This window comes from Physella acuta, unplaced genomic scaffold (genome assembly GCF_028476545.2).
Source record: "Physella acuta isolate Inbredline_101_S28 unplaced genomic scaffold, ASM2847654v3 ptg001618l, whole genome shotgun sequence".
In the NCBI taxonomy this organism is placed as follows: domain Eukaryota; kingdom Metazoa; phylum Mollusca; class Gastropoda; family Physidae; genus Physella; species Physella acuta.
The window spans coordinates 230642-242145 of NW_026733132.1; the positions used below are offsets into that span (position 1 = coordinate 230642).

The 11504-nt window shown below is 36.0% G+C and overlaps 1 protein-coding gene across 15 annotated transcripts in view; it reads right to left on the reverse strand.

The window, feature by feature from the left end:
- Positions 1 to 8657, reverse strand: part of LOC131929352 (dynamin-like 120 kDa protein, mitochondrial) — a 38359-nt gene extending 29702 nt beyond the window's left edge. For 7 of the 15 annotated variants that reach the window (XM_059285477.1, XM_059285474.1, XM_059285476.1 and 4 more), the window contains exons 1-3: positions 8328 to 8656; positions 1339 to 1732; positions 290 to 466 (exon numbers count right to left, since the gene is read on the reverse strand). In XM_059285477.1, the coding sequence (XP_059141460.1) occupies positions 290 to 466; positions 1339 to 1732; positions 8328 to 8359 (603 nt within the window). In that variant the 5' untranslated portion in view covers positions 8360 to 8656. Of the gene's footprint in view, positions 1 to 289; positions 467 to 1338; positions 1733 to 8327 lie in introns of all 15 variants that reach the window. The other 8 variants (XM_059285480.1, XM_059285479.1, XM_059285478.1 and 5 more) reach the window with 6 other exon arrangements.
- Positions 8658 to 11504: the final 2847 nt, after the last annotated feature.

Below are 11504 nucleotides of genomic sequence, written 5' to 3' on the forward strand. Positions count from 1 at the left end.
GCTGTCTTGTTTTGTTAACTGCATAAAACATAAAATCTTTAGTTACATTGTATCTCAACTACAAACCGTAAAAAATTATTGTTACACTATCTTTCAGGGGGAAATAATTATTAAAAAGTGGAATTCAAAGGGTTTTTCCCATTTAAAATGTACTATTAACTATAAATAACCAATATTATTAGTAACTTATGTTGTGTAAGTGGGACAAAATGCTATAAAATAAGTAGAAACCTAAGAGCACAATTTAAGTTTATAGCAATGATCATATTTAAAAAAAAATTGTAATTACTTTTTCAGGCATCACTTCAAGCATTTGGGTTTTTAAATTTCTGAAGGAAGCTGCAGCTTGTTCTCGCACTTCCCAGTTGCTCCAATCTGGTACTATGTTCTTGATGGTTTCATAATCAGGAATATATTCTTTCATCCATTCTACATCTGGCATGTAGCTTTTAATTTTTTCCATTTGCTTAAAATAAAATAATTAATCAAACTAAATTCAAGTATTTTAAGTTATTGTGAGTTAAATACTTATATTAGCATGTTGCATGCAATTTTAAATTTCCTTTTTGTAATAAAGCTTTAACAAAGTTAATCAGTAGCCGAGAAAATGCTTTTTAAAAAATGCACATTTTTTATTAAATGGTTACTTAGCCAAAGCTCTGTCTTTGCTAGGGTTTGTCCCATTCAAACACATGATGGGCGCTATGGGAGTGGCTTAGACGGCTGCAGTCTTGTAGAAATTATTTTCTTTATGAATTTTGTGTGTTCTTATATTGATTTGCTTATAATGAATATTATTTAGGTATGAAGGATCATTGGATTACCTTTAAAGCAGCAATAGTTTGGTGGAAAGCATAAACAATTTCATATTTAACATGTAATTCTTACCTTATCTTCTGCTATAGTTTACCCAGTGTGTTGACAAAAAAATTAAAAATAATAAGTGCAAACAAACACCAAGTATTCATTGTTTTAATTATATAAGTATCAAAGCAGATTTAGCAAAGCAAAGCGAATTTATTTATATATTTTTTAAATGACCATGAAACTTTGTAAAAAGAACAAAAATGAAGCCTGGTATTTTTTGGAAGACATGAAAAAGTAGGTTAAGCCACAGCCTAACTTATACCTAAACTCTTTTTCTATCGCTGTATATAGTAAATTTTAATGAAATATATTTTTTAAGAAAAGGAAGTTTTTTAAGTAAAATATTGCTGTGATAGCAATAAATTTCATGATAAATTTTTTAAACCATCTAAGAATTTTAACAATTAATCCTAAATTAAAAAGGCATTATTTAAACTCAAACAAAGAAAGAAATAAGTTATTAAGATATACCTGAGTAGCAGCATATCCTCCACCAGCACCACCAAACAACACAAGGTATCGAAGTTTTAACAGCCGACCAAGACCACCAATGACACGAACAAGGCTCGTTATTTCTCTGTAGGTACCATATCTGTATACTCCATCTGCATCTAATAGTGACTTAATGTTCTTTTTGTAGACAATGTTACCTCGATGACTGAAACTGTAAAACTGTCGTACATGAAGTCTTTGAAGTTGCAAGGAGGTAAGAACATTACCATATTTTTGTCCATTTGAATAAGTCACTTTGAAGGATTGTCTCTTACTATAAAATACCACTGCATTAAAACGAGCTTTCCTATAAGTTGATGTAGGCATCAGGAGTACATTTTTACATCTTGCTTGTAATATGTCATTTGCAGGGCTTAAAAAAAAGTAATTATATTTTACTTGTGATTAAAATGTCTAAGAGTATGTTTGATGAGCAGAAAAGTTTATTTTTTAATCCCTTAATGTTGACTGTTACTAAAACTCAACATATTGATTTTGCGCTTAGCATTTGAGCATTGGTACATTTATCCTACTGCTGCCATGCATTGTGTGTTGGGTACATCCAGACGGTCTTATAGGTACCAATGTTCATGGTGTCAAGTTGAAATTTATGACGTCACACTTAACTAATACGCAAATTTTTTGACTTCATGAATTTAGCTAGGTGGTCCATTTTTACAACAAAAAATACTAATAGCTTTATTATTCACTCTTTTATGAGTATAAACAGTATCAATCACATATGAGAATATTTTAAGAAGTTTTCCTCTGATTACGCTTTGTCGCATTTTCGCAACATCCGACAAAAAGACATAAAATTGTACTTTGGTGCCAAGTGGGTATAGCCTAATTGGAAGCCTCACCAAGCTGTCATTTCTTCAAATATGATTATAAATAAGTGAAGGATGTACAATATAGTCTTCGCCTACGTATATAATGTACACTTTCAAACTTTATAGTGCACACAGCAGGTGAAGTATAATTCACCGGTTTCATCGACTTTGGCATATGGAGAGAGAGCAATACTGGATTAATGTGAACATGCTGCTGGGTATAATATAACAAATTAATCCTTGAAATAGCATTTTAAAATATTAAAAGAACAGAAAAACTAAATAATACTAAAGGAAGTGAGGTGGTGGACCACCATCCTGGATAGCACCTAAGAAAGGGCTTCACAGTAACCATCACAATAACACTGAGCATAGATGTACACCTCATGATAAATAAAGTGATACTGAGTACCTACAGATAAGGCTGAGTACCCACTGCAATGATATCAAGTATCAACAGCACCGCACTAAGTACCCACAGCAGTGGCATTAAGTAGTATCCATAGCAGTATCATTCAAGTACCACAGCAATAGTACATTGTACCAAAAGCAGAAACATTGGCTAACAACAACAATAGTGAGTGACCACAGCAGTGGCAGAGTACCCACAGTAGCTGCACTGAATATGGAAGAATATAGAAAAGCAAAATACTGTCATTTAAGTCTGTATTTGTTCACTTGCTTTATTTGTTTAGCAAAAAAGGTCAAATGAGAAATAGTTGGCCTTGAAATAGGAGTTAACGAAAAGGGCATTACCAGGTACAACTAAGGCTATACACAGAGGAAGTCCTTTCATATGTAGTGTGTTACTGTAGAGCAAGGGTCTCCAAACTACGGCCAGCAGGCCGGATACGGCCCGTGAGATCCTCTCATCTGGCCTGCAGAGATCTTTTTGTCCATGAAAAAATTTTTTGTTGGAGGTGGCTGAGTAACTTTGCCCAGAAAATTCAGAACAATTTGAAAATGTAACTTTGGGTGCAAATACCATTGCCCGCTGTGTTGCAGACATTGGTGTAAACATTGTGACCCAAATAGTAAAAAATGCAAGCAAGTTTCGCCATTTTTCAATAGCAATGGATGAGAAGCTGGACAGCTCTTCACCTCAACTGCTTGTGTTCATAAGAGGTGTGGATAAAGACATGAACATAACACAAGAGCTGGCTTCCCTACATATCATGTATTGCACTATTACCGGAGAGTGATATTCAATGATTTAAAAAACATTTGCTGATTATAACTGGGACTGGACTAACCACAGTTAGACTGTTGATGGAGGAAAGTACATGAGTGGCATAAAGAAAGGCTTTATTGGACAAGGAATTAGAAAACATTCTACAACCAATGTTCCTGCACTGTATTATTCACCAGCAAGCTTTGTGTGCTAAATATATGGACTTTAGCAGTGTACTGAATCCTGTGGTGAAGACAGTAAATTTTAATAAGGTCGCATGGGCTAAACCATAGATTATTCAGAGACATGTTGAAAGATACAAACACAGAATCGCAAGATTTACCATATTACACAGCAGTAAGATGGCTAAGTTGTCAGAAAGATCTGAGCAGAGTTTTTATAAGTTAAGAAGGGAAATAGGTTACTTCCTGGAAAGTAAAGTCAAGCTACAGTCATTGATGTCTGATGACGAGTGGTTATAGAAATTGGCCTCTGCTGCAGACATAAATAGTCATTTTAATTTTGTGTGTTTCGGTTGTGTTTATAATAAAATACGCTCAACCAGAGGTGAAGTGAAGCGGGGAATAAAATACGCTAAAATGGAGTTTTACCCTTGTTTACTTATAATTATAACTAGACTACCCATTATCTAGTTAGATAACTGTGGGTTTCGGCGGTCATCCATAAATGACATCACGCCTGTCACTTATAATCACAAAATAATCTGACCCCAGATTCAAAAAGACGTAAATTGAAAAAACAAGTTAATTAAAAAGGTCTAGTGACATTTATGCGCAATTTCCTTATGTTATCTAAAAATAGCTCTGACGTATAATGCTGGGGTGCGTTCTAGCTAGAAGAACGATCGGTTTGTAGGTGTTAATGTAATTTTAAAATTTGTGACCGAACGAGAGGATATTTTTGAAAACTTTCTTCGGCAATATTGTTCTAAATTATGGCAGGAATCGATTGGTACATGTTTCAAGTCGCTAAGTGGTCTGGTTGCCGAGATATGGGCCAAAAACTGAATTTTTTCGAGTTTTTTTGGCTTTTCCTGGAAATACATGAAAGAAACCCGGAATTTTTATGGCCTATGCTCATTCTCGTAACTTGCTTAACATAATTGCTTTTGGAACTAGTCATCGATATTGCTTCGTTGAGGAGGAGATACAACTTAAAGCCCGGACACACATTCATCCATACATTCATTCATTCATCCATCCATTCCCAGAAATGACGAGTTAATAAACGCAATTCTCCAGAATGGAAATTGCGCTAAAAAATTAACATTGACATGATGTGTCTAGAACCGGTGCCACCCACATGAAAGCCAATTACACTATCACTTTAGCTATCTAGGCTCGTGACATAATGACCCTTTTTGTGCTTCATATAAATAGTTTAACTCTGTTTAAGAAACTTGATTTACGCGAATAGGCCCTAGAAAAAAATGCCCTAGATCTAATATCTTTCAAATTAAATTTTATCTTAAACTAGCCAATTCCATAGCTAAACAAACAAAGATTTATATAAAATAATGAAGGTTTCAAATAGTTTAGTATAGAAACTCAATATTATCTAGAACTATATAGAGTTATCTAGATTCTACGACTGATTTGGTTAAGCCGAGTTTTTGCCGTAACTCTAGATCTAGAACCTAGATCTAGCTAGATAGATAAATCACTTATATTCTAGAATTAGATGATCCATGAAGCTAAAAAGCAAAGATTTATATCAAATATTTAAGGACTAAAATAGTTTAATAAAGAAACTCAATAATGTATTCTGATTTTAAAAGGCTTTTTAAATTTAAAACTAATTAATTTTGGTTTGACATAGATTCTACATCTATAAATAACTCCCTTCGACAGCTGATATTTAGATTCTAGATCTAGATGTCTAGAGAAATTTATTGTATACGAAAATAAAAAGAACTGTTAAAAAATTGATAATAGTGATGAAACCTAATAAAAATATCAAACGGACGCATCATTAAAGCTATAGCCGACAGAAAATTAGCTAGATCTATATGCGCTATTGTTTTGAATCTGCAACAATATAGTCGATGGAAGACGCCATTGTTGATGTAAAAAGTAAATAAATCATGTGACAACACTATTCACTATAAGTAAAATCATTGTTCTGAACTTTTATAATTAATGTGGTTAATCTACCAATGAATAAATCAATAAAATAATTAACGTCTTTAAATAAATTTGTGATTAACAGTCTGTCTATAAAACAAAAATTGTTCTCTACATAATGTTTTTTTTAATTACTAGATTCTATTTTACAGCTCTACACATAGTGCAGATTCTCTCCTGTAACCAAATGGCAATGGACAAACAAATAAATAAATTAAATATTCAAACATGTAAACTGTAGGCCTAAACAAACTTGAGTTTTAATAGTATATAGATTATATATTATAATAACTTAATAATAATATTAATAAGTTTACTAACTAGTGATTAGGCTTAGAGTTTAGAGTTGTTTTAGAGTTTAGTTAAATACTATTAAATAGTTAGATCTAGATCTAGAATAGCGTGTTGGGAGATTGCGAGACGCGAAAAGCGAAATGGCGAGGCGGGAAAATGCGAGAAGATAATGCGAGACATACCTGCGGAATTAAGGGTAAATAGTGAGACACTTTTTGCAAAAAAAAAGTTTTTTTTCATGCTTTTTCATCTTTATTTATTTAAATTATTTTTTTTTGTTTTAAAATAAACAAGCATTTAGCCATACCCTTTAACATGAGTGTTGTATGTTGTTATTTTTTATCTAGATTTTATTATATAGATAGATACTAAGAAGATAGATAGATCTATATCTAGATCTATCTAAAAAAAAAAACCTAACATCGTTGCTGTGCTACTGTCATCGCACACACTCGTTAGCGAGAGGAAAATCCCGTCTCAGTCGGCATTAATTTTAAAAATCTAGCCCACTCATGTTTATACAAACGTGAGCTGTGTCATTGTGAATTGGTATAATCTTGTCAGCAGGAGAGATATTCTGCAACATGTATTTATGGATTTTTGTACTTGCAAAAAGTGTAAAAGTATAAACAATTCTAAAAAGTGCAATTTTTTTTTTTTATTAAGTAATTTTAATTACAAACAAAATTTACAAACAAAATCTTCTGAAACAGTCCTAGCACTACTCAAACACACCTCATGACACCATCTTTCACACATAGTAGGCCCTACATCCAACCCAGTTCATTAGACTCCCATTTATACATTTTTCTTTGGCTACTTCTTCCAATCCACATTCACAACATTTCACATTCTCATCACAGTTGACCTCCTCGTTCATCCCACAAACAACACTGGCACCCATGTTCTCATCATCATCATCTGCACGCTCAACATCTGTTTTCCGTTTTTTTATAATTTTTATTTTTTATCATTTCTGTAATTTTGGCAATGTCTTGCTCATTGTGGTCATCAGCCAGATCTATGTCAGCGGGGCGTGGACGTTTACGCCCTGAAGTTTTATCCTGTCCCTTCCTTGCAGCTCTTCTAAGTTGTGTTAGATTTCTTGATTCCTTGTTGCTTACTGTCGATAATCCAACTGCCTGTCTGCGGCCAGACAGGAGCATGTTTCTTTTGGAAAAAGGGTGACCACCCTGGGGTCTGTTGACCCTTTAATAGTGAATACACCAAGTTTAGTATTTAAACTTATCAGTTCATTGTAAATCACGAATTGTGCCCTTTCGGCAACAGTTGAACAAACAGGCAAACAGACCTTCCCTACGGGTGCAGTAACTAAAACTGCTTCTTGTAAATTCTCTCGAATTCTTTCAACTATGTCATCGGGGTTAACTGCAGGCGGAATGACGGTATGCTCCTCCCTATACAGATGAACAAGATCATCCTTGCAGGTAATTTCCTATTAGCCTTGGTCCTCTGTAAGGTTCTGTGACGTAGAACAGTAAGTAGTTCTTACCTCAAGAATAGTTGTATCCAAATGATGTAGGCATTTCCTTGTGCTTATATTTATATGGTAAAAAAAGTTAGAAAAAATCGTAGGCGGCAGCTATAATGCACAATTTCTATGCAACAATAGAAAATATGTTTGCGGCGGCAGCGGATCCGGGCACAGTGATCTTCAAAGACGGTACATCAGGCGGCCTCAGCGTTCCACACAAAAGACAGAAGTTGATCTATCGTCGGCGGTATTTCCATCTGTTTCGAACAAGGTGGTATTCTAAGTCGACACAAAAGATGGGGGGAGTTGACAAATCATCAGTATGTCTAGCAACGGAAAAATAGGAAGTTTTAACAATGTAAACGAAACATCTTTGAAGTCTGGACCAAATACCACTGAAAATCGGGTGCGGTAAATTTTTCGCAGAAATCTTCGCATTTCAACACCACCCAGCGTATCGGGTGGTGGTAAAATGCGAGACAAAAAGTCAAGTGACCGACCGTATTCGCGCCCTTCTCGCTTTTTCCCGCCTCGCCATTTCGCTTTTCGTGTCTCGCAATTTCCCCACACCCTCTAGAACAGATCTAGAAATCTAGATCTAGACCTCCTATGCCCTAAGTTTAAGACAGTAAGAAGTAGGCCTAGGCCTAGGGCTATAGGCCTACAACTACAACATTTTTAAAAAACTCATTTTGTTTGTAGATCTACATTGTTTTTAAAAAAAAAGTTTCCTGTTGCATCACTCATTTCACAAGATAGAGATTCCCATAGCTAGTCATAGTAAAGTGAAGAGTGAAGAGATTGATGATATGAATCAATTATGAAATTAATAGTTAACTACTAGATATCTAGATCTAGTTTATTAACTAGATCTAGAGATCTACTACGAAGAGTGAAGAGATTGATGATGATATGAATCAATTATGAAATAGTTAATTATTATAATTAACTACTAGATTTAACTAGATCTAGATTTCTAGATCTACTACTTGTGTGGTAGTTCTAGATCTAGCTCCTATCTTAAATCTTACCCAAAGCTTCCACGAAGTAAATATGATGTCATTTTATTTGGCCCCTACTATTGTTAACACAGATCAAAATGATGCACACATCAAATAAAAACATTCATTCTGAGCTATTCAAAAACCAACTTGTGGTAGGCCCCATAGATCTAACTGTACATTTACAAAACATTGCCCTATATTCCTCCTCTTAATTTCGTCTTTCGTATTAATTCAGATATAGATGATCTAGATCTACAATTTTAATAGACGTATTAAACATTTTCACTTTTATTTAATTTAGAGTTTAGACCCTAAAACAATGCAGACAAATACTAGTATAGGCTACTCGTCTAAATAGATCTAAATTTAGATTACTTGTTAGATCTAGATCTAGAATTTTATTTTTTTTAAAAACAAAATTGATTTTTTTTTTAAAAACGGGTAACCCCCCCCCCCCCCCGTTGCCCGTATTGCGTAGAAAGGGTGTTGGGGAAATTGCGAGACGCGAAAAGGTGAGGCGGTAATCTGCGAGAAGGGCGCGAAAACTGTCGGTCACGTGACATTTTTGCCTCGCATTTTACCACCACCCGATACTTACGCAGGGTGGTGAAATAGCAATGTAAACAGAAAGTGATATTTCAACGCCAAGGGTAGACAAAGGTACAGAATATAGATCTAGTCCAAGTAAAGACAGAACAGTCAGAACCCAGACGGGATCCGAACCCACCATTCCACACGGCACCAAATCGCCTCGCCCTCCATGGATGTGAAACTATCTGCGAAAATTTTACCGCGACCGATTTACAGTGATATCCGATGCAGACTTCACCAAAGACGTTTCGTTTCCACTGTGGCTAGACATTATGTTGATTTGTCAACTTCACCATCTTTTGTGTCGACTTAAAATACCACCTTGTTCGAACAGAGTTTCTTCCAGGCATTTCTTCGGGGGGAACCCCACCCCCCCACCCCCCCTCCCCGAACGACATGGATTTTATATAATAAACATACACTTATACTAGTGTGCGAACAAAAATTTCAGTTTCGGCCCAGAAAGGCTGACATCAGCCGCTGAGGGCCCTGTACAGTGTAATTTTTTTTAATTAATCAGATAAATTAATTGAGGTTAGTAGATTATTAATCGGGTTGTTTCCTTATGCCCATAAAAAAAAAATCCAAACAATTCTAAAAGCCTTACAGTTCTTGAAATAATGAAAATATTTCCGTAAAACATTAAGTTTCGGAGGGCAAATCAAATCTTTAAATAAAAGCCACACTTCTAAAAATAACTATGTAACGCGAAGAAATCCTTCTTTACAGCTTCGTCACTTTGCGAATGATGCAAACAGCATCTATTTTCAGACGATCGAAACAGAAATTGAGATCGAGCATCTAATAGTACACCATAAGTAACGCTAACAAATTGCATTAGTCACACAGATGATTATAACACGTCAAATATTTTTTTTCTACGTGTTAAAGATAAATCCTATTGATTTTTGTCACTGTATTGATCACACACCTCTTTACTGGTAATTGAAAAAAACAATTTTTACAGACTTTTACCTGTTTCAAAAGCTATGATTCTGGCGGCATGGTACTTTGGTACCTCATTACGCGTTTTCCCAAATGTACTACTTAACAGATCAGTTCGGGGTGGGTTGGGGGGGGGGGGTCAATTTCATTCACCACTGTCCGGTCACTTTAGGTCAATTATCCTACCCAGCGTATACTTAGGTGTGACATTAATGTCGCTCTACAAAATTACAGCCTGTCCCGTTTTAGGTGATGAGGTGGGGGTGGGGGGAAGATAACCAACTCAGAGTGAACATAGCGTCAGTTTTTAGAAGACTGTTCTAAACATACATATACAATTATACATATATACTACTGATTCAGAAATAGATTTAAATTAGTAAAAGTGGTATTATGACAGTAAAAATTTTTTTACAGAGGGGTCCATGGGGGGTTTAACCCCCCCCCCCCCTGCCTACGCCACTGATTGATAGCCAATACGGGGTGGTAACAGGGCAGTCAATCAGACCATACGCAAAAACATGACAATAACCAAAGAAGCATAGATTGAAAGTCAATGCAAAGAAATGGGGGATAACCTGAAAAAGAATAATAGCAGGAAAGGCAAATTACATCTCTACCTAAACTACCGTCAAGTCATCCAAGCAAAATCATGCTAAGGATGATACTCAACAGACTAACGCCACAAGATGAAAAGATCATAGCTGAAGAACAGGCAGGCTTTAGGCAGGGACGCAGCTCAACTGAGCAAAACTTTAATCTTACTTAGGTTCATCATTCCTTTGTGGCCCCTGGGGAGCAAAGGGCTGCAACCACACATCTCCAGCAGACTCAGTTTTGGGCTGCTCCCTTTATCTGTGCCCATGTGAGCCCAGCTTTCGCCTCTTCCTCAACCGTTCTTCTCCATGTCTTTTAATCTTAGGTTACTTTGCGAAAAATACCTACTAGACTATTACACCATTAACATATGTACCACGTCTTCAAGGACTTTAAGAGGGCATTCGACAGAGTATGGCATGATGCAATGTGGGCTACTATACACAAATACAACATCAGCGTAAACCTCATAGAAATTATTTTAAATGTAAATGAGAGAACAACGTTTAAGGTAAGGTAAGGCTGCTTGCTATCTCCCATCCTTTTAAATATCTACCTAGATGGGTGGAATCAGGAACTTCCTACTGTTCCAATTGTCACGTGTGCGATTCAACTAGTAACGGCATTGCGCGTTTAGATACCAATTTAGTATCTATATGAGCTTACATTATGTTTACATTAAAAGAGACGGAATATGTTTCAAAATTGTATGCAAATTAGCGTGCCCGCCGCCGCCGCGCGTTGTCGCTGAGAAAGAAGAAAGTCCGGGCAAATTGCACCCTACTGGGGCGTTGGCGGACGCGACTGATTCAGTTTAGTGAACGATTATAATGCCACATTGTATCCATAGTCTATCGCACTTTTTAAAACGATCGTAGGTGCTATCGCGCTCACAGGATAGCTCTGGGCGCCAAATTGCACACAGCCTGGGCGCCGCCCGTGCGAAATGATTTTTTTTTTACACAAATCTCCCTATGAGTATTCTCAACATCCTGGCGGGGGCCGCCCTTGCGAAACTACCCCCCCCCCCCCTCCAACCAGAAACCTCGTGAGTACTCTCATCAACTCACC